This window comes from Odocoileus virginianus, chromosome 10 (assembly GCF_023699985.2).
Source record: "Odocoileus virginianus isolate 20LAN1187 ecotype Illinois chromosome 10, Ovbor_1.2, whole genome shotgun sequence".
Taxonomy (NCBI): domain Eukaryota; kingdom Metazoa; phylum Chordata; class Mammalia; order Artiodactyla; family Cervidae; genus Odocoileus; species Odocoileus virginianus.
The window spans coordinates 30,115,773-30,135,502 of NC_069683.1; the positions used below are offsets into that span (position 1 = coordinate 30,115,773).

General features: G+C 42.7%; 1 protein-coding gene, 1 long non-coding RNA gene and 1 other non-coding gene across 6 annotated transcripts; 1 reads left to right on the top strand and 2 right to left on the bottom strand.

The window, feature by feature from the left end:
- Positions 1-592: 592 nt before the first annotated feature.
- LOC110139459 (uncharacterized) lies at positions 593-16,484 on the top strand. Of its 3 annotated transcripts, XR_011489949.1 has the most exons (6): positions 593-943; positions 5,217-5,339; positions 14,205-14,513; positions 14,676-14,797; positions 14,882-14,966; positions 15,657-15,949. It is a non-coding gene; the product is annotated as an uncharacterized lncRNA (long non-coding RNA). The 3 variants fall into 3 exon arrangements; XR_002314504.2 differs by lacking the exons at positions 14,205-14,513; positions 15,657-15,949 and adding an exon at positions 16,130-16,484; XR_002314501.2 differs by lacking the exon at positions 14,205-14,513 and having other exon boundaries at positions 15,674-15,949.
- On the bottom strand, positions 1,555-5,311 carry LOC110139458 (folate receptor beta-like). Of its 2 annotated transcripts, none has more exons than XM_070473301.1 (5): positions 5,227-5,311; positions 3,896-4,069; positions 2,636-2,824; positions 2,388-2,523; positions 1,555-2,209 (listed from the first exon to the last, which is right to left on the bottom strand). In XM_070473301.1, the coding sequence occupies exons 2-5, from the start codon at positions 4,043-4,045 to the stop codon at positions 1,923-1,925; spliced, it is 762 nt and encodes a 253-aa protein (XP_070329402.1). In that variant the 5' UTR covers positions 4,046-4,069; positions 5,227-5,311; the 3' UTR covers positions 1,555-1,922. The 2 variants fall into 2 exon arrangements, with proteins under 2 accessions (XP_070329402.1, XP_070329401.1); XM_070473300.1 differs by lacking the exon at positions 5,227-5,311 and adding an exon at positions 4,341-4,524.
- A 1,031-nt stretch (positions 16,485-17,515) lies between the features above and the next one.
- Positions 17,516-17,588, bottom strand: TRNAG-CCC (transfer RNA glycine (anticodon CCC)). Its single transcript has one exon. It is a non-coding gene; the product is annotated as a tRNA-Gly (tRNA).
- Positions 17,589-19,730: the final 2,142 nt, after the last annotated feature.

Below are 19,730 nucleotides of genomic sequence, written 5' to 3' on the forward strand. Positions count from 1 at the left end.
GCTGATCGGCCGATTGACCTCGGGCAGGTCACGGGCGCCTCTCCGAGCCTCGCCTTCCGGCTCTGTATAATGGGGATAACGTTTTGAGGGCAGAGTCCACGAGACTGTGCTTGTAAAGCTCTCGGCACGGGGCCCGGCATCCAGTGGGCGCTCCCGAAAGGCGGCTATTTTTATTATTAATTAAGGAGTAACGAAGGTGACAGCTGTGTAAACTGTAAAGCGCGGCGGCGGAACGAACGGGTATTATTAGCACCCGCCCTCGCCCCAGCTACTCCCTCCAAGTCAACAAACTTGAGCCTCTGTGGGCGGGACGCGGAGCCAGGAGCTCCCTAGACCGGGTTCGCTCGGTCGTCCCCTGGCCTCTTCCCCTCCCACCAGGAGAGGTAGGGTTCCTGGGCCGCCCGGAAAGGGGCGGGAGTCTTAGGAGGGTCTGGCCCGCCCCTCCCCAAAAAAAGACCTAGCCGGTGGCGGCGTCTCCTGGGAGTCCGCTTCCTGCCCCGCCCCTCTGCCCCCTGGATCCTTAAAGGCACAGGCCTCCAGCCTGGTTCCCATTGCTGCCAACTTAGGCCGCTGTTAGAGGATCCCCTTTAACCTGGGAACTTTCACTTTGCTGAATAGAATCTGTGTCTGGGTCAGTTTCAACGAGCTCCTTTCTCTGTTTCAAATATACAGTGACTTTACCCAGCTGGAGCAAAACCAGGGACGCGGAGAGGGGTCTATAGGTCCTTCCAGTCTAGATAAACGTAATGACTGAGATCCATCCACACGGGAAACTGTCTCAAGACCTCTCCAAAAACCCAATTACTCGTCCTCCAATCTGTGGCCAACTTCCCCCTTCAGTCACCTCTTGCTATGAGGAGGTTAAGAGAGACCTAGACTGAGTCTTCACTGCTAGCTTCTAGTTTCAAGTTGATGACACCACCTGCCTGGAGTTCTCATTCAGGTACCTGCGCCTCTCTGAGGATAACTGTGGTTGGGATGTGGAGACAAAGGCTTCCCCAAGGGGAAGCCGGAGACCCTGAGATAAGCTGAGGCCAGTTCCTGGGGGCTGTGTAACGACAGAGCAGTCCTCCAGGAGAGGCACACCTACCAATCCTGGAGGGGACAAAGGTGTCGCTTATAGTTCCCGCCTCTGGGAAGCCCTAAGAGTTTCCGCCCCTCTTCCAGTCACGCCTCCAGGACTCAGCAGGGCAGAACTAGGGTTAGAATCTGCAGTGTTTGCTCTGCAGGAACCTCACAGACTGCCCTCTTCTCTAAGGTGCCAAGCCCCAACTCTGCCCCTTCAGTCGGTATCATGGGTGAATTTGTTTACACACACACACGCACCCGCAGCCTTCCCTGGACGCCAATCCCCAGTTTTCCCATATCAGCAGAAGGGAGCACAGAGCCTGGGGGAAAGGCCTTCCTTTGGGACCCGGTATAAATAATGAAGTCCTGGACTTGGCTCTCTCATTTGGGTCTATAAGGGCCACAGGATCCCTGAGGACTAATAATGTGCAGGCACTGGGCACACATGCTTTCTAGGCAACATTTCACAACTATGAGAGAAGGAAGGATTATTATCTTCATTTTATTGAAAAGGAAACCGGTTTAAGAAAAGTCAAGCAATTGATTAATTTTCACATAATGAGTAGCAGAACTGGTATTCAAGCTCATGTCTTGTTTCTCTAATCTGAAGAAATCCAAAAACTATGGAATCTGCCCTCTACTGCACACAAACTCAGAACCAAAATAATTCATCAGGCTCAGATGTGTTGGTCTATGTATTAGAACTGGCTGTCAGAGAAACCCCAAGCCCCACCCTGGAGCAGGAACTGGATGACAAAGGGATGGATAACGAATGGAAGCGTGCTGATGGCTCCCTCATTTGTGGGAGCTGAACTGAGCCCAGCCTGGTCATCAAACCTGGGGACAGGCTGGACTCAGTCATGGAGCCAGAGTGACAGCATCAGGGCCAGGCAGAGCAAGAGAGGTCTAATACCCTGGGGCCTGGCCTCAGCAGTCAAGGCCAAGGCATAGAATCTCGCCACCTCCTCGTTGGGGTTGCCCAGGGCAGGGTCGAACCACATCTGGATGCAGCGGCCGCTGCCCCGGCTGTAGTTGCTGAGCTTGTAGGAGTGACTCCAGAGGCCCTCACACAAGGCTGCAGGTGTGGGGAAGTAGGTCTCAAATGTGCGGCAGGTGGTCCCATTTGGACACTTATTAGATCCTGCAGGGGGAGAGAAGGTGGGCATGGACATTCTGTCCCTAGGCCCAAAGCTTAACTCTGGCCGCCCCTAGGAATCCTTGCTCAACCCCAATCCTCAGATCCCCTTTCTCCACCCCTCCCTACCCACCCCCCCACACACACACCCCCCCCCACCACCCCCCCCGCCCCCAGCCCTCACCTGAGGTCCAGTCCCAGCCCCTGTGCCAGTTGCTCTTGCAAGTGTAGGAGGTGCGGCAGTCTTCCCACCAAATCTGACAGTCCTCTTTGCACAGGGGCACGTTCAGGAACCGTTCTTTGCGCCACTTCTGGTTCACCTGGGGGAGAGGGTAGGGACAGGGAGGCTCAGTCAGCCAGGGATGTTGGTAGGAACAGCTATGAATGAGTTGGGGGCAGCCTGCTGGGGTGGAAGGAAGGAGACCCCAGTACCTCCTGGATCCAGGGCCCCAGATTGGGTGAGCACTCGTACAAACAGTTGTCCTGAATGAAGTGGCGCTGGCAGGCGGGCTCCATCTTGCCACAGTGGTCCCAGGTAAAGTTATACAAGGAGGAGGTGTCCTTGTGCAGTTCCTGACTGACTCTGGCGGAGCAGCAGGCGTTCTTCTTCCAGGGGGTGCACTAGGTGGGGAAGACATGAGACTAGTTGCCTCCAGACCACCAACTCTGCCACCTCCAGCCTCTTCCCATTTGTCTCTTCTTGCTCTCCTGTCTCAGGGAGGTTGTCCTAAGAATGCTCACTATTTAAAAAAAAAAAAAATGAATGCTCACTATTCGGACCCTTCTGTCCTTGGCCTCCAGAAACTCCTGTCTTGGGGGAGACAGTTACAAGACTGATGGGGGCAGTGAAAGCCTGGGAGAAGCCCTGTCTTGGGAAGACAATAGCTATCATTTATACAGTGCTTGACACTTCATACAAAGTAATTTATTTATTCCCTAAAAATAATTACTGAGTACTTATTTTATGCCAGTTACTGTTCGAGATGCTGGGACTACAGAAGAGAACAAAACAGGCAGAAATATGTGTTCTAGTCAAGAGAGACAGTAAGAAGCTAAAAGAGAAAAAAAAACAGGATCTGATCAATTATATGGATAAAATAACAGCAGGTAATAGAAACATGGAATGATTGTTGAAATTTGAAAGAGGGTGGTTGGTTGTATTAAGCCTCATTGGAAGATGGCTTTTTGAGCAAAGGAGGAAAGGTGTACTGCATTACAGCATGCAGTAATATATGTCAAAGTCTCTCACCCTTTAAACCCCTGGGAGTGCCCACCTCAATCCTACCCCCACCGCATCACAGGGGCAAGTCCTGTCCAAATCCTCTGGGTGTCCATGTGCTTCTCTGGGCCTCAGTTTCCTCATTTGTATCAACTGGAGGAGAACATCATCTACCCATATCACAGGACCTCTGGGAATATGAAATCATCCACAGAAAACACATGACACCTGGTAGGTGCTCAGTAAGTGTTTATTTCACATTATTGCCAACATGGTATCCTATTCTGAGCAGTCCACATCTAGAATCACATCAACTGCACCCCCATGCTGCCTTCATCTTCTCCCACAATAGTAACTCAGGATGTGTGTGTGTAATGGAAGCAATGATCCCTCCCCCTTCCCCCACCACCCTGACTTCCTCTTCCTTGTCTGAACAAGCCCCCTCCCAACCCAGAGCCACACTCCATCCTCACCTGGTTGTGTAGCTTGTCCTCAGGGCCAGGTTCTGCCTTGTGGTGCTTGGCATCCATGCAGACGTTAAGCAGGTCTGTCCGGGTCCGGGCACTGCACACAGAAATCATCCAGCCCAGAAACAGCAGAAGTGGTGTCAGTTTCCAGGGCATGTCTTTCCCTTCCTGCAGAGGCAACTGTGGAGGAGACCAAAGTTTGAAGGGAGAGAGCCCCTTGCAGGGTCCCCCCTTTGCCTCCTGCCTCAGTCTCCCCAACTCCACAGTGTAGGATGGGGTCAGACCCTGTTCCTCCAGTGCTGGGGCCCCGAGTCTCCTTGAGGCTGGAGTAGAGAAGATTGGCAAGGGCAGCAGCTCCCTCACCGTAGGTCTGGGGGGCTCAAAAGGGGATCTGGGGTTAGGTTCCCTGGGGGAATCTTCCCAAGTTGGAGGAGACTCCTTGTGGCCCTACCTTCTCTCTGGGCTGACCCAAGAAAAGTAACTAAATAATTCAGGTCCGTGCTCTACTCTCTGGAAGAGGACACAGCCTTCATCCTGTGTCCAGCAAGGCTCTGCCTTCACTCCCTTGACCACCCAGGTTTCCATGCCAGCTTAGAAACCCTGTTATCCTGGCATGGCAGTGACCCAGGTCTGCTGAGTTCTCCAGTTCAGCATGAGGATCAAGCGAGGTGGCACACAGGATGGTGATGGTTAAGTGATACAGAAATGATGAGGGGGGTTGTTTCTAAACAGCTTTGTGCTCTCAGACTTTTTCCTTCCCTATTTTCTGAAAATCATGTCCTTCCATCGTGACTCTGGTCTCCTCAGCAACTTCTGAACAAATTAACCAGATCCCTGCCTTTATCCTTCAAAGAACAAATGCAGGATCCTAGGACAAGGGACAGTGTAAAAGTCCCCCACATTGGAGTTGCTAACCAGACAAGAACTTCAAGTCATGGGAGACACCCAGCAAAAGCGACAGCCCCCTGCTCTGTTCATGACTGCCCCTCACCTTCCACCCCCTCACCCATCTCCTGTATAACAGATCTGTTCCTTTAGATTCTGTCACTGAGGGACCTAAGAATTGATAATGGAGACCTCCCCCTCCCTCACCATCCCCCATGTTGTTGATCCCCAAGCCCTGGCAAGGGACTCTCCAAAAATTCTTTCTGGAATTCACTTCCGTTGGCTCTGTTTTTGGAGTAAGGTCTTCCCTCCTCCAGCTTCTTCCCCTTTAAGTCACCTTCCCCACAGGAGCCAGAGTCCTCTCTCTAAAGAGAGATATGTCTCTCCTCTATGTGCCAACCTGCCAACTCCCCTGAGTGCCCCGTCACACTTCCCTCCTTAGGGCAACTTGCCTGAGCCTCCTTGACTACCAGGTTCACACACAGCTCTGGCTGGATTGGCCTTTCTCCAGGCTGTCCTCTGTGGTCTCCGTCCTCAGCGCAGGATAGACTGACTGAGAGCTCTGGTAAGTACAGATACAATTTCCTCTTTCAGTTCTTCTCCTGCTCTTCCTTCTTTTTGGATCCCACCCTCTCCAAGATTCCTTTAGGCTGACAAATGAACCATTCTTGTTTACACCCATCTCTCCATTTGTTAACTTAGTCATTCCAGGGTCCCCACATTCAACATTCATCAGAATCTAGAGTGGGCTTCCCTGGTGGCTCAGTGGTAAAGAATCTGCCTGCCAATGCAGGAGACATGGCTTCAATCCCTGATCCAGGAAGATCCCACGTGCCTCGGAGCAATTAAGCCAGGCCACCACAGCTACTGGAGTCTGCCCTCTAGAACCTGGGAACCCCAATTCCTGAGGCCCACGCACCCTGGGGCCTGTGCCCCTCAACAAAAGAAGCCACCACGATGAGAAGCCTATGCACTGCAACTAGAGAGTAGCCCCCACTCTCCACAACTAGAGAAGAGTCTGAGCAGTGATGAAGACCCAGCACAACCAGAATAAATAAAAATTAAATTTAAATTAAAAAAAATCTAGATGATTGCTCATCTCCAAGAGGGGCTCTGAATTTTTGACCCCAAGTGCTGACTTGAGGGAAATGGGACCTAGTGAGGAAGAACACAGGCTTTGTGACCAGGATGAAACCCAGTGATAGCTCCATCTCTCCCACAGCTATAGGAAACATTACTGAATCTTTCTTAGCTTCAGTTTGCTCACAAGAAAACTGTTAAGAATTATATGTAGAAAAGTTTCTCATATACCGAGTAGGCTTAAATTTTTTTTTTTAATTTAACTATGTGTGTGTGTGTGTGTGTGCATGTTCTCACTCAATTGTGTCCGACTCTTTGAGACCCAATAGACTATAGCCCCCCAGGCTCCTCTGTCCATGGAATTCTCCAGGCGAGAACACTGGAGTGGGTTGCCATGCCCTTCTCCAGGGGATCTTCCTGACCTCGGGATCAAACCCAGATCTCCTGCACTGGAGGCAGATTCTTTACTGTCTGAGCCACCAGAGAAGCCCAATTTAACTATAGTTGATTTATAATATTGTGTTAGCTCCAGATATACATCTTCATATTCTTTTCCATTGTAGGTTATTACAAGATTACTACAAGATTATTTTCCATTGTAGGTTATTGCAAGTGTGTAACTGTTATTCCCATACTCCTAATTTATTCTTCTCTATCCCCTTTCCCATTTGGTAACCATAAGTTTGTTTTCTATGTCTGTGAGTCTGTTTCTATTTTGTAAATAAGTTGATTTGTATTATTATTATTTTAGCCACACCACACAGTAATGTATTTTTTTTTTTAGATTCCATATACAAGTGATATGATATTTGTGTTTTTCTACCTGACTTATTTTACTTAGTATGACAATCTGTACATCCATTCATATACTGCAAATGGCAATATTTCCTTCTTTTTATGGCTGAGTAATATTTTATTGTGTGTGCATCAGTTCCTCAGTGTTGCTCAGTCATGCCCAACTCTGCGCCCATGGACTGCAGCCCACCAGGCTTCTCTGTCCATGGGATTTTCCAGGTAAGGATACTGAAGTGGGTTGCCATTTCCTTCTCCAGGGGATCTTCCCAACTCAGGGATCAAACCTGGGCCTCCTGCACTGCAGGCAGATTATTTACTGACCAAGTTACCAGGGAAGCCCCTGTGTGTGCATATGTGTGTGTAAAAACATATGTATGCACACCACATCTTCTTTATCCATTCATCTGTTGATGGACATTTAGGTTGCTTGAGAGGGATTGAATGGCAGAAATCAGATTAATTTATGAGCAGCCAGATGAACCAGGTAGAAGTTGAGGTATAGAAGTCAAGGGTCACAGAGAAAAATTGTCTCAACCCTGATAAATGATAATACCTCACCATCTACCATTTCTGTAAACATAATTAAGCAATTTTTTAGCCTTTTAAACAAATGCGGTAAAATATAGACTACTTAAAATTTACTGTCTTAACTATTTTAAGCCTGTAGTTCAGTGGTGTTAAGTATATTCATGTTGTGCAACACATCTCTAGGCCATTTTCATTCTGTAAAACAGAAACTCTGTTTCCATTATATCAACAGTCCCCTGTTTCCTCTTCTCTCCAGTCCCTGGCAATGGCCATTCAACTTTTTATGTCTATGAATTTGGCTACTCTTTTTGTTGTTGTTCATTCACTCAGTCGTGTCCGACTCCTTGCAATTCCATGGACTGCAGCATGCAAGCCTTCCCTGTCCATCTACTCCAGTAGCTTGCTCACACTTATATCCATTGAGTCGGTCATGCCATCTTGCCCTCCGTCATCCCCTTCTCCTCCTGCCCTCAGTCTTTTCCTAGCATCAGGGTCTTTTCCATGACTCAGTTCTTTGCATCAGGTGGCCAAAGTTTTGGAGCTTCGACCTCAGCCTCAGTCTTTCCAATGAGTATTCAGGATTGATTTCCTTCAGGATTGACTGGTTTGATCTCCTTGCAGTCCAAGGGACTCTCAAAGAGTCTTCTCCAACACTACAGTTCAAAAGCATCAATTCTTCAGCCCTCAGATTTCTTTATAGTCCAACTCTCACATCCATACATGACTACTGGAAAAACCATAGCTTTGACTAGATGGACCTTTGTCAGCAAAGTAATGTCTCTGCTTTTTAATATGTTCTCTAGGTTTGTCATAGCTTTTCTTCCAAGGAGCAAGCATCTTTTAATTTCATGGCTGCAGTCACCATCTGCAGTGATTTTCCTTCATATAATTGGGGTCACACATTATTTGTCCTTTTGTGTCTGTCTTATTTCACTTAGCATAATGTCCTCAAGGTTCATCCACATGTCAGAATTTCATTCCTTTTTATAGCTGAAGGGAACGATAGAGGATGAGATGGCTGGATGGCATCACCGACTCGATGGGCATGAGTTTGAGTGAACTCCGGGAGTTGGTGATGGACAGGGAGGCCTGGCGTGCTGTGATTCATGGGGTCGCAAAGAGTCGGACACGACTGAGCGACTGAACTGGACTGAATATTCCATTGTATGTATACTACAATGGATAATATTTTATCTGTTCATCCATCCTTGGACATTTGAACTGCTTCCACATTTTGGCTATTGTGAAGAATGCCACCATGACATTTTCTTTTTTTTTGGGCATGCCACGTGGCATGTGGGATCATAGTTTCCCTACCAGGGATTGAATGTGCACCCTGTGCGTTGGACGTGCAGAGTCTTAACCACTAGACCACCAGGAATGTATCCTGAAGAATGCTTCTATGAACACAGGTATACAATTATCTCTTTGGGACACTGGTTTTGATTCTTTTGGATATATAACCAGAAGTGGAGTAGCTGGATTGTATGGTAATTCTATTTTTAATTTTTTAAATTGTAGCATGCAGGGTCTTTTAGTCGCAGCCTGCAAACTTTTAGTTGTGACATGTGAGATCTAGTTCTCCGATCAGGGGTCAAACCCAGGCCCCCTGCCTTGGGAGCTTGGCATCTTAGCCACTGGATCACTAGGGAAGTCCCTCTATTTTTAATTTTGAGGAACTATCATACTGTTTTCCAAAACGGATGCACAATTTTATATTTCCACCAACAGTGTACAAGAATTTCAATTTCTCCACATTCTGGCCAAAACGTATTAATATCTTCTGTTTGTTTGTTTGTTTCTTTAATAGTAGCCACCCTAGTGGGTATGAGGTGATATGTAACTGTGGTTTTAATTTGCATTTCTCTAATGATTAGTAATGTGGAACATTTTTTCATATGCTTGTTGGTCATTTGTATATCTTTTTTGGAGAAATGTCTATTTGTGTTATTTGCCCATTTTTAAATCAGTTTACACTTCTTTTGTTGTTAAATTTTAGGAGTTCTCAATATATATTCTGGGCTAACTTCTTATCAGACGTATGTTCCGATTCTGTATTCTGTATGTTGCCTTTTTATTCTTTTGTCTTTTGCTGCACAGAAGTTTTAAATTTTGATGTAACCCAATTTTTTTTTTTTTTGGTTACTTTTGCTATCATATCTAAGAAATTATTGAAGCTTTTCCCCTAAGTTCTCTTATGGAGTTTTATAGTTAGTTATAGCTCTTATGTTTAGGTCTTTGATCCATTTTTGAGTTAATTTGTATGTGGTGTAAAATAAGGTTTCAACCTAATTTTTCTGCATGTGAATATTGAGTTGTGCCCCAGCACCATCTCTTGAAAAGATTATTCTTTCCCCTATTGCATTGTCTTGGCACTGTTGTCAAAAATCAGGGCTCTAGGTTCTATCCTATCTATCTATCTATCCTTCTGCTACTCCTGCATTGTCTTATTATTGTTTGTAGTAAGTTTTAAAATCAGGAAGTGTGAGTCTCCTCAAATTTGCTGAACTCACTTGTTAATAATCATGTGTTTGAGGATTCCTTAGGATTTTCTATACAGAATGTCATGTTATCTGTGAATAAAAATAGTTTTACTTCTTGCTTTCCAATTTGTGTGTTTCTTATCTCTTTTTCTTCACTAATAGCCCTAGCTACAACCTTTATACAGCACTGAATAGACAAGATGAGAGTTATAATTGTCTTATTGCTGATCTTAGGGGTAAAGCCTTTTGGCTTAGAACAGGATGTTAGCTGTGGGTTTTTCATAGAAGTCCTTTATCACATTGGGGAAAATCACTTCTATTCCTAGTTGGTTCAATGTTTTATTTTGTTTTTTTAATTAAATGATTTTGTCAAATGGTGTTCCTGCATCCACTGAGATGATCATGTGGTTTGTATTTTATTCTAGTAATATGGTGTATTAAACCAATTGATTTTGAGATGCTAAACCAAGTTACATTCTTTAGATTCTCCCAGTTTGTAATGATGTATAATCCTTTTCTATATGCTGCTGAATTCTTTGATGTTTTGTTGAGAAGATTTACATCTTTATTCATAAAAGATGTTGGCCTGTAGTTTTCTTTTCTTGATTTTGTTTAATTTTATACCAGGGTAATACTGGTCTCATAGAATGAGTTGAGGGGTGTTCTCTCCTTTTTTTTTTTTTTTTAAGAATTTGCAAAGGATTGGTACTCATTATGCTTCATACATTTGGTAGAATGCATCACTGAGGCCATCTGGGTCTGAACTTTTCTTTGAGGAAGTTTTAAAATTACTAATTCAGGGACTTTCCTGGTGGTCCAGTGGTTAAGATTCTGAGCTTCCACGGCAGGGGGTGCAGGTTCTGATCAGAATACTGAAATCCCACATGCTGAGGCATGGTCAAAATTAATTAACTAACTGATTTTTAAAAAACTTATTTAGTCTCTTTACTTTTTATGCCTGCTAAGTCACTTCAGTTGTGTCCAACCCTTTGCGACCATATGAACCATAGCCTGACAGGCTCCTCTATCCATGGGATTCTCTAGGCAAGAATAGTGGACTGAGTTGCCATTTCCTCCTCCAGGGGATCTTTCCTGCCCAGGGACTGAACCCAGGTCTCCTGCATTGCAGGCAGATTCTTTACTGCCTGAGCCACCAGGGAAGCCCCTTTATTCGTTATAGGTATATTTAAACGTTTTACTTATTTGTGTGTCGTCTTTGATAGTTTGTGCTTTTCTAGGAATTTGTCCATTTCATTTGTGTTGTTATCTATTGACTTACAGTTGTTCATAATATTCTGTTACAATGCTTTTTATTTCTGTGAGAATAATAGTAATATTCCATCTTTTATTCCTGATTTTAATAATTTGATTCTTCTCTCTTTTTTTCTTGAAATCAATGTAGCTAAAGACCTATCAATTTTGTTGACTTTTTCAGAGAACCAACTTTTGGTTTTCTTCATTTTCTCTGTTGTTTTTCTACCCTCTGTTCCATTTATTTTTGCTTTATTCATTATTTCTTTCATTCTGATGGCTTTGAGTTTATTTTGTTTTATTTTATTTAGTCTGTTTTTATTTTTTTTAGGTAATAGGTTAGGTTACTAATTTAAAATCTTTTTTTTAATATAGGCTTTTATAGCTCTAGATTTCCTTCTAAACAATGCTTTAGCTGTATCAAATAAGTTTTGATCTTTAAAATTTTTTAATTTATTTATTTTATTTTTGGCTGTGTTGTGTCTTCATTGCTGCCTGTGGACTTTCTCTCGTTGTGAGGAGTAGGAGCTAGTTGCCATGTGCAGGCTTCTCATTGCAGTGATATCTTTTGTTTCGGAGCACATGCTATAGGCCTGAGGGTTTCAATAGTTGTAGTGCCAGTTGTAGTTGCTCTGTGGCCTGTGAGATCTTTCCAGACCAGGGATCAAACTTGTGTCCCCTGGCAGGCAGATTCTTAACCACTGGACCACTGGGGAAGTCCCATAACATAATAAATATACATATATATTTTTTTATCATTTATTTGTATTAGTTGGAGGCTAATTACTTTATAGTAAATATATTTTTAAAATTTTGAATTCTAACTGTTCATTGGGCTTCCTTCGTGGCTCAGCTGGTAAAGAATCTACCTGTACTGTGGGAGACCTGGGTTCGATCCCTGGGTTGGGAAGATCCCCTGGAGAACAGAAAGGCTACCCACTCCAGTATTCTGACCTGGAGAATTCCATGGACTGTATAGTCAATGGGGTCACAAAGAGTTGGACCCGAACTGTTCATTGCTAGTATGTGGGAAGGCTAGATTGACTTTTGCTTATTGACCTTATGTCCTCCAAACTTGTTATAATCACTTATTAGCTCCAGGAGTTGTTTGGTCAGTTCTTGCGGATTTTCTACATAGGCGAACATGTCATCTACTAACAAAGACACTTTTTCTCCCTCCCCAACTTGTAGAGCTTTAATTTCTTTTCTCATCCTAAGCGTTGGTTAGAACTTCCAGTATCCTATTGAAAAGGAGTGGTGAGGAGAGACATCCTTCTTGGGAAAGCCTCAAGTTTCTCACTATGACATGTTAGCTCTAGGGCTTTTTGTAGATATTCTTTATCAAGTTGAGGAAGTTCTAGTAAATTTTTAATTTCAGTTATTGTACTGTTCTGCTCCAGAATTTTCTATTTCCTTTTTAAATAATTTATGTCTCATGGATATTCTGTATTTGGTGAGGTGTCATTTTCATATTTTCCTTGAATTCCTTAGACCCAATTTCCTCTAGTTCTCATTTATAATACCTGATTTAAAGGTATTATATCTTAATACCTTATCTTTGTCTAATAAGTCCAATGTCTGGGCTTCCTCAGGGATAGTTTTTATTGACTACTTTTTCTCTTTGCTTGGGATGTGCTTTCCTATTTCTTTGTATGTCCAACATTTTTTGCTGAAAACTGGATATTTTAAATAATATATGTGACAACTTCAGAAATCATATCTTTTCAACCAGAGCTTGCTGTTAGTGCTGTTTATTTGTTTATTGATTTTCATGGACTGCTTCTATAAAGTCTGTTCTGGTACATGGTAGTCACTGAAGTTTCTGCCTGGTTAGCTCAGTTGTCAGCCAATGACTGGACAGAGCTTTCCTTAAATGCCTTGAAGAAATGTCTCCTACTGTTTGCTAAGGGATTCTGTATGTTGGTCCAGGCAAGCTTCAAATGCTCTAGCAGTTTACTCCGCCTTATTCATCACTACCTGCATGAGCAAGGCCTCAAGGTCACTAGAGTTAAGGGACTGGTGCCTTTTCAGGTATTTCCTGGACAGATCAGTTCTGCAAATGCACATAAATTTTAGGATTCCCAGGTAGATGTCAGCTTTTCAAAGCTCTCTCTTGGCTTCTCATTCCCTAATATTACTTTTAAGTTTGTTGTTGTTTTTTTTAATCATGCCTCTTGTTTGCCACAACTGGTAGGAAGCTGCGATGTCAAATAATTAGCTGTGGCTTTTTTAGACGAACACCTGGGGATGGAGTTTCTCACTGCGTGGGCTCTGAGTCAGACAAGCCCTGTGAATGGGGCTCTTCACAGAGCTTCTAGACAGATCAAGCAGCAACAGTTCTCTTGGAACAGAGCTTTTTGGGGAGTTTCACACCCACTCTGCCCCCTCTAGTGGCTGCTGGGTCACTGGTTTTTGTAGTTACTGGAGTTGTGAGACTGCCGATTTTGGACACTACTGTGGCGTTGCAGAGGAGGATGGGAAAAAGCAAATAAAAATGCCACAAAGTTCACTGTTCCTAGTGATATTCGGCCATTTTTCTTGAATAAATTCTCCTTAGATTTTTGAAAGCTCTGATTAATTTCCAGAGTTCTGGGAAAGTTGGTTTTGACAAGTTTTTCCAGTGTTACTACTTTTATGGAGGAGTGGATTTTCAGATGTTCTGACTCTGTCATTCCAGAAGTTCTTCTTCAGATTCCTTCTATTTAAAGAAGCAGAAAGCTTTAAATAATATTGGTCACTTGTAAGTAAAATGGTCTTTGAGTATACAGTCTACTGTTAAAATGAATAGTAAGTTTTTCCTATATGTTTTGCACATATAGCAAAGTTGTCCTTACCAACCTAAATTTGAACTTACTTAAAATATATTATATTATATTTATTTGGCTGTGTTGGGTCTTAGTTGCAGTGCGTGGGCTCTAGAGCACATGGGTTCAGTAGCTCCAGAATGTGATTTAGTTGCCCCACTGCACGTGAAATCTTGGTTCCACAACCAGGGCTCGAACTGGGTCCACTGTATTGGAAGGTGGATTCTTAACCACTGGACCACCAGGGAAGTCCCTGAATTTGAACTTTCACTTTTCAAAAAACATGTTAATTTTGAGGGCTTTGTACTAACTTGCATCATGCTCTTAGGTCATGATATAACATAAAACAGTAGGATCCCTCATTTCTAGAGAAGTTAAACTCTTAGTGACAGGTTGTTACAAAATATGGTTGTCATATTAATAATACAGCCAAGAGTGAGGCTATTTCCTGACAACACTTTTTTTGTTTGTTTGTTTCCCTTCTCCAAGATCTGGTCCTAAATTCAGAATAATAAACATATCAAGACATATTTTATACCAAAATCATCTTGGAACTTACCAGACAGCTGCTAGAATACATAAAAAATTTGCTCCCTCTTGGCACAGCACTCGTAAGTAAAGAAGAAGACACGGGAGACAAGGAAGGATGCTAAAAATAGGTATAATTGGTATGCTCCATGTTTCAAAATCCAGCTTATCAGTATTATGAGAGCTTCTCTGTACATCGTGTTCACGTTGTGGAGAAAGATGTTAGAGCAAAGAAAAGAACTCATCCTTTCTAGAGGATTTTTATACAAGGTAATGGATTATGACTGTGACTGTTTAGTGATTGCGAACTTTCCCAGAAGAGTGAAAAGCACACTCATTTTCATAAGTAAAGGTTTGCATGATGATTGTCAACAAATCTATTTTCAGGATGATTTTATTCTTTATTTTAAGATAACCTTCTATTATTGATAGGAATTTTTATGTACAACTCTCAAAATGGCCTGTAAAGTCCTCAAGATTTCTAAATACATCCACTGTCCATCATTTACAGAGCTGAGGCAAATAGAGAAGACAAATGGAATTATGAAAAACAGGTTGGTTAAATTGGCTGAGAAGACAGACTCTCCTTGTCCACCTCTCCCTCTCCAAGTTCTAATAATATGTTCTCCTCAAAACAGCCATCAACTGAGACCTCACGGAATACAGCAGTCAGCAGTAGGTTCATGCTCTGTTGGTGCAAAAGAAATTGCAGTTTAAATCATTGTAACTCTGGCTAAACACACCTTTATTAATCAAAACATGAATGATCACAATCAACATATTTTTGCCAATGAGAATTAAGCTTGTTTATTCCTGTACATAAAATTTGTGCTTCAGGATTCAATGAACTCCTAGAAGCATTTTCTGCCTTCTGCTGGTTGTGGAAGCATTTTCCCTGCAAAAGTTGTCAAGATGCTTGAAGAAGTGGTTGTTTGTTGGCGAGAGGTCAGGTGAAAATGGCGGATGAGGCAAAACTTCATAGCCCAGTTCGTTCAACTTTTGAAGCATGGTTGTGCGATGTGTGGTTGGGCATTGTCCTGGAGTAGAATTGGGTTCTTTCTGTTGAACAATGCTGGCTGCAGGTGCTGCAGTTTTCAATGCCTCTTAGCAATTTGCTGAGCATACTTCTCAGATGTCGTGATTTTGCCAGGATTCAGAAAACGGTAGTGGATCAGACAGGCGGCAGCCGACCGCCAAACAGTAACCGTGTTTGGAGCTTCTCAGTCCAGCCACTGAGTTGGTCATCGCCAGTTGTCATATAAAATCCACTTTGCTTTGCATGTCACAATCCAATCGAGAAATGGTTCATTGTTGTTGCACAGAATAAAAGAAGATGACACTTCAAAACAATTATTTTTTTATTTGCGGTCAGCTCATGAGGCACCCACTTATTGAGCTTTTTCATCTTTCCAGTTTGCTTCAAATGCCAGATGACTGTAGAATGGTCGATGTTGAATTCTTCAGCAACTTCTCATGTCATTGTGAGAGGATCAGCTTTGATGATGCTTTCAGTTGGTTGTTGTCAACTTCCGGTGGCCAGCGACTGTACTCATCTTCAAGGCTCTCATCCCCTTTGCAAAACTTCTTGAACCACCACTGCACTGTATGTTCATTAGCCATTCCTGGGCCAAATGTGTTGTTGATGTTGTGAGTTCTCTCTGCTGCTTTATGACCCATTTTGAACTCGAATAAAAAAATCGCTCAAATTTGCTTTTTGTCTAACATCATTTCCAGTGCAAAAAATGCAATTAGTTTTGCACCAACTTGAAATTACACCCCAGTGAACATTCTTCTCTCTTTTATTCTGATATTAGAAATTAATAGATTGACCACATCTTGGTTCCTGTTAACAAGGGTTTCTCTTCTCTCCTCTTGTTTTTCTAAAGATACTACCATAGTTGACTGACTGGAAAATAGACTCATGCATCTGATGTCACCACCATAAACTAACACTTGAATGATTTACCCTGTCAGAGCCTTGGAACTTGCAATTTCCAGAAAAATTCTAGCCCCAAAGAAGGAGACTTCTATGGAGACAGATTCAAGACACAAACAGGTCATCAGAAATTATTTTTAAAGAATTAGGGAAGTTGATGAAGGCTATATGATTGTGGTCATTGTGTTGGTATTTTTGGTAATGTGCTTCATGTTCTTTTTTTGATTAGTCATATGATACAGCCCTTTTTCTTTCTCCTGGCTGTGGTCTCTAACCCTCAATTTAGTAGACCATACTTGTGCCAACCACAATAAACATTCTCCCTAAAAAAAATTCTTGGTCAATGGGCCACTCTCCTAAGCATCCACATTGGTATCGTCTACAACTATTCCAAGAACTGACTCCCTCCTTTATTGCCACGTTGGTTCAACAAATCTCTCAAAGTTCATGATGGAACAGAGTTTGACTCAGATGATAGATTTTTATGGAGCCAGTCACTAAATTCCTTAGTATATATCCCCTCATGAATACACTAAACAGAAATTCAAAAATGTGTAAAATTCCTTATATACTACCATTGCAAGGGAGTGTATTCTATAGGCAATCATTCATTTATTCATCCATGTATTTATTCATTTTGCATATCATAAAATTTACACATTTAACGCTTACAGTGATTTTCCAGAGTGGTGCAACCTCACCATAAATGAGCTTTAGCACATTTTCATCCCTGCTTATGCCCATTTATAGTTAATCCCTGTTCCTAAATCCAGCCCCAGGCAAACACTAGTCTACTTTCTGTCTTTATAAGTTTGCCTTTTCTGGGACTAATGGTCTTTCACCTAGCATAAGGTTTTTACGGTTCACACATAACGTAGCATGTACCAATAGTTCATTACTTTTTATTGCTAAATAGCATTTTGTTGTATGGCTACAACACATTTTGTCTGTCTACTCACTAGTTCGTGGACATTGAAGTTATTTTCAATTTGGGGCTCTTATGAATAATGTTGCTATGAACATCCACATTTGTGGATTTGTATTTTCATTTCTCTTGAGTAATTGCTTAGAAGTATAATCAATGGGTTTTGCTTAACTTTTTGAGAAACTACCACACTGTTTTCCAAAGGACTGTGCTATTTCACATTCCCATTAGCAATACAGGCTGGTTCTAGTTTCCCTTCATCTTGGTGAGCATTGGTCATTGCCTGTCTTTTTTTTTTCCTAAGTATTTATTTATTTGGCTGTACCGGGTCTTAGTTGTGGCCCACAGGATCTTTGTTGCAGATGTGGGATTTTTAGTTTCAGCATGTGACCTCTTAGCTATGGGATCTAGTTCCCTGACCACGGATCGAACCTGGGCCCTCTGCATTGGGAGCGCAGAGTCTTAACCACTGGACCACCAGGGAAGTACCTGCCTGTCTTATTTATTGTAACTATTCTAATGGGTATGAAGTGGTACCTCATTGTAATTTTAATTTTACATTGTAATTTTAGTTTTAAACAACAGAATGATCTGTTTCGAAGGCAAACCATTCAATATCATAGTAATCCAAGTCCATGCCCCAACCAGGAATGCTGAAGAAGCTGAAGTTGAACCTTTCTATGAAGACCTACAAGACCTTCTAGAACTAACACCCCAAAAAGGTGTCCTTTTCATTATAGGGGACTGGAATGCAAAAGTAGGCAGTCAAGGATACCTGGATTAACAGGCAAATTTGGCCTTGGATTACAAAACAAAGCAGGTCAGAGGCTAACAGACTTTTGCCAAGAGAATGCACTGGCCATAGCAAACACCCTCTTCCAAAAATACAGGAGAAGACTACACACGGGCATCACCAGATGGTCAATACCGAAATCAGATTGATTATATTCTTTGCAGCCAAAGATGGAAAATATAGTCAGGAAAAACAAGATCAGGAGCTGACTGTGGTTCAGATCATGAACTCCTTATTGCAAAATTCAGACTTAAATTGAAGAAAGTAGGGAAAACCACTAGACCATTCAGTTCAGTTCAGTTTAGTCACTCAGTCGTGTCCGACTCTTTGCAACCCCATGAACTGCAGCACACCAGGCCTCCCTGTCCATCACCAACTCCCAGAGTCCACCCAAACCCATGTCCATTGAGTCGATGATGCCATCCAACCATCTCATCCTCTGTCGTCCCCTTCTCCTCCTGCCCTCAATCTTTCCCAGCATCAGGGTCTTTTCCAGTGAGTCAGATCTTCACATCACGTGGCCAAAGTATTGGAGTTTCAGCTTCAGCATCAGTCCTTCCAATGAATACTCAGGACTGATTTCCTTTAGGATGGACTAGTTGGATCTCCTTGAAGTCCAAGGGACTCTCAAGAGTCTTCTCCAACACCACAGTTCAAAAGCATCAATTCTTCGGCACTCAGCTTTCTTTATAGTCCAACTCTCACATCCTTACATGACCATTGGAAAAACCATAGCCTTCACTAGATGGACCTTTATTGGCAAAGTAATGCATCTGCTTTTTAATATGCTGTCTAGGTTGGTCATAACTTTTCTTCCAAGGAGTAAGCGTCTTTTAATTTCATGGCTGCAATCACCATCTGTAGTGATTTTGAAGCCCAGAAAAATAAAGTCAGCCACTATTTCCACTGATCAGGGGGCAGACAAACTGAAACTACAGTCATGGACAACTAGCCAATCTGATTACATGGACCACAGCCTTGTCTAACTCAATGAAACTAAGCCATGCCTTATGGGGCCAACCAAGACGGACAGGTCATGGTGGAGAGGTCTGGCAGAATATGGTCCACTGGAGAAGGGAATGGCAAACCACTTCAGTATTCTTGCCTTGAGAACCCCATGAACAGTATGAAAAGGCAAAAAGATAGGACACTGAAAGACCATTCAGGTATGACCTAAATCAAATCCCTTACAATTATACAGTGGAAGTGACAAATAGATTCAAGGGATTAGATCTGATAGACAGAGTGCCTGATGAACTATAGACAGAAGTTTGTGACATTGTACAGGAGGCCGTGATCAAGACCATCCCCAAGAAGATGAAATGCAAAAAGGCAAAATGGTTGTCTGAGGAGTCCTTCCAAATAGCTGAGAAAAGAAGAGAGGTGAAAGGCAAAGAAGAAAAGGAAAGATATATCCATTTGAATGCAGAGTTCCAAAGAATAGCAAGGAGAGATAAGAAAGCCTTCCTTAGTGATCAATACAAAGAAATAGAGGAAAAAAACAGAATGGGAAAGACTAGAGATCTCTTCAAGAAAATTAGAGATACCAAGAGAACATTTCATGCAAAGATGGGCACAATAAAGGACAGAAATGGTATGGACCTAACAGAAGCAGAAGATATTAAGAGGTGGCAAGAATACACAGAACTGTACAAAAAAGGTCTTCATGACCCAGATAACCACAGTGATGTGATCACTCACCTAGAGCCAGACATCCTAGAATGCGAAATCAAGTGGGCCTTAGGAAGCATCACTATGAACACAGCTAGTAGAGGTGATGGAATTCCAACTGAGCTATTTCAAATCCTAACAGATGATGCTGTGAAAGTGCTG

What these genes read in the sequence shown, in the direction of transcription:
- LOC110139458 (XM_070473301.1), bottom strand. Translation starts at nt 4,045, where the DNA reads ATGCCCTGGAAACTGACACCACTTCTGCTGTTTCTGGGCTGGATGATT. An exon ending in AGGACAAGCTACACAACCAG is followed by an intron (nt 2,825 to 3,895) that starts GTGAGGATGGAG and finishes TTCCCCACCTAG; the next exon opens with TGCACCCCCTGGAAGAAGAA. An exon ending in GGGCTGGGACTGGACCTCAG is followed by an intron (nt 2,210 to 2,387) that starts GTGAGGGCTGGG and finishes CTCCCCCTGCAG; the next exon opens with GATCTAATAAGTGTCCAAAT.